Source organism: Sceloporus undulatus, chromosome 2, assembly GCF_019175285.1.
Source record: "Sceloporus undulatus isolate JIND9_A2432 ecotype Alabama chromosome 2, SceUnd_v1.1, whole genome shotgun sequence".
NCBI classification, from domain to species: Eukaryota; Metazoa; Chordata; class Lepidosauria; order Squamata; family Phrynosomatidae; genus Sceloporus; species Sceloporus undulatus.
Window position 1 is genome coordinate 73,895,648 of NC_056523.1, and position 1,655 is coordinate 73,897,302.

At 44.3% G+C, this 1,655-nt stretch overlaps 2 protein-coding genes across 4 annotated transcripts in view; both read left to right on the forward strand.

The window, feature by feature from the left end:
- Positions 1–1,655, forward strand: part of C2H3orf18 (chromosome 2 C3orf18 homolog) — a 504,125-nt gene that overhangs the window by 32,462 nt on the left and 470,008 nt on the right. The gene's annotated exons all lie outside the window — the stretch shown is intronic.
- The window catches only part of CISH (cytokine inducible SH2 containing protein), a 259,908-nt gene continuing 258,450 nt past the window's right edge, over positions 198–1,655 (forward strand). The window contains exon 1 of one of the 2 annotated variants that reach the window (XM_042448827.1): positions 198–582. In XM_042448827.1, coding sequence (XP_042304761.1) covers positions 536–582 — 47 coding nt within the window. In that variant the 5' untranslated portion in view covers positions 198–535. The remainder of the gene's footprint in view (positions 583–1,655) is intronic. The other variant, XM_042448828.1, reaches the window with a different exon arrangement.

The following is a 1,655-nucleotide window of genomic DNA, read 5'->3' on the forward strand; positions in this document are numbered from 1 at the left end:
AGGAAAAACGGTTATTACTATTATTAATTTATATATATATATATATATATATATATTACTCTGGTAATTGAAGAGGAAAAACATAGTTATTATTATTCATATTTATATATATATTCCTATGTGTATATATATATTCATATATATGTGTGTGTGTGTGTGTCTTGTGTGTGTTTGATAATTGAAGAGGAAAAACCCAGTTACTTTCTTCTGGTTGTTGTTCTTCCTAGGATTCCTATTGCTCTCTCTGTTTGTAACCCCAGCAAGAGCTCCTGGGACAATACTGACGTTTCCCCTCCTTTCTCTCTCTTTCCCAAGGAAGACTTTCTGGAGACCTCAGCTTTTTCTTCTTTGGTTTTTTGGGGGAGGCTGAGCTCCCAGGTGCTTTTGGAAAGAAAGGTCTGTGGAGAGGGACCCGGCCTCCCCGTCTGTCTGCCTGTTTTGGGAGACTTTTCCACCGACTGAAGGAAGGCGACCCCCAAGAGCAGCAGCAGCAGCAGGAGGAGGAGAAGAGGGCTGGCAAGTCCCAAGCGCCTTGATGCATTTTCCTTGGTCCTGGACTGACATGATCCTCTGCCTTCAAGGGTAAGAGAAGAGCCACCCACAATAGAAGAAGATCCATAGCCCTGTTAGTCTGTAGGACCAGTATGGAGAGAGAGGGTGGGGGGGGGAGATTGGAGCCCCTTTGAGACTGACTGAAAGAAAGAAGTTGGCAGCAGGAGCTTTCCGAGACTTCAGAGGCATTTGGAAGTAGATTCAAGGTCCAAAGCAAAACTACAATTCACTGAATTCCTTAGCACTGAGCCAGGGCAGTTAAAGCGGTCTCAAACTGGATTATTTCTGCAGTGTGGCTTGGACCTAAGTCTACAAAAGCTCCTGCTGCCAACTTCTATCTTTCAGTCAGTCTCAGATTGGCTGCAAGCTCTCTCTACAGTAGAACAGAATGATAGAGTTGGAAGGGAACCCCAAAAGGCATCCAGTCCAACCCCATTCTGCCATCAAAGCGCCCTCCCTGTGAGAGAGGGCCAACCAGCCTCCGCTTTCAGACTTTCTCCTTCTTAACTGAGCCTCTTCTTAGAGGTCAGTCTCCTTGAGTTCAAGGGGATTTACTCCTTGGTTAAGGGAGTGTTGGATGGGAGCCTCAGCGGGGTCAGAAAATGGCAGGGAATGGATGGTGTGGAACAAATCCCAAGCTTTTGCTTAAGAAATAAATAAGTGTGTGTGTATGGGTTCTCACTCATCTTGGTGTTTGTGCGGTGAACTAATGCTTGCTGAGGATCTCTAACCCTTTATATGGATTTTCATTCCAAACAAAACAACAGGCCCCAATGTGCCTTTGGGTATTTTTTGGCTCATCCCAATGCAGAGAGGTGTGAGAAAAGCTGATCTGGTTTTAAAATTCTGCACACAGCAAAAACAAACACAGGAGGGGCTCCCAAAGCGAGCTATAGCCAACAAACTAGAGAAATAAGAACAAAAGAGAACTGGAGAACATACAGAGAGTAACTACCAGTGATATAAGGAACTGAATTCCTAAAGAAAAGGGGGAGACAGGAGTCCGTGAGCACTTTGTTGTGAATAGCAGGGGGTTGTGATCTGTTTTGGAAGAGCCACATTCCTTTTAATATTGAAACAAAAGAGAAAAGTTGGTCAAAAAA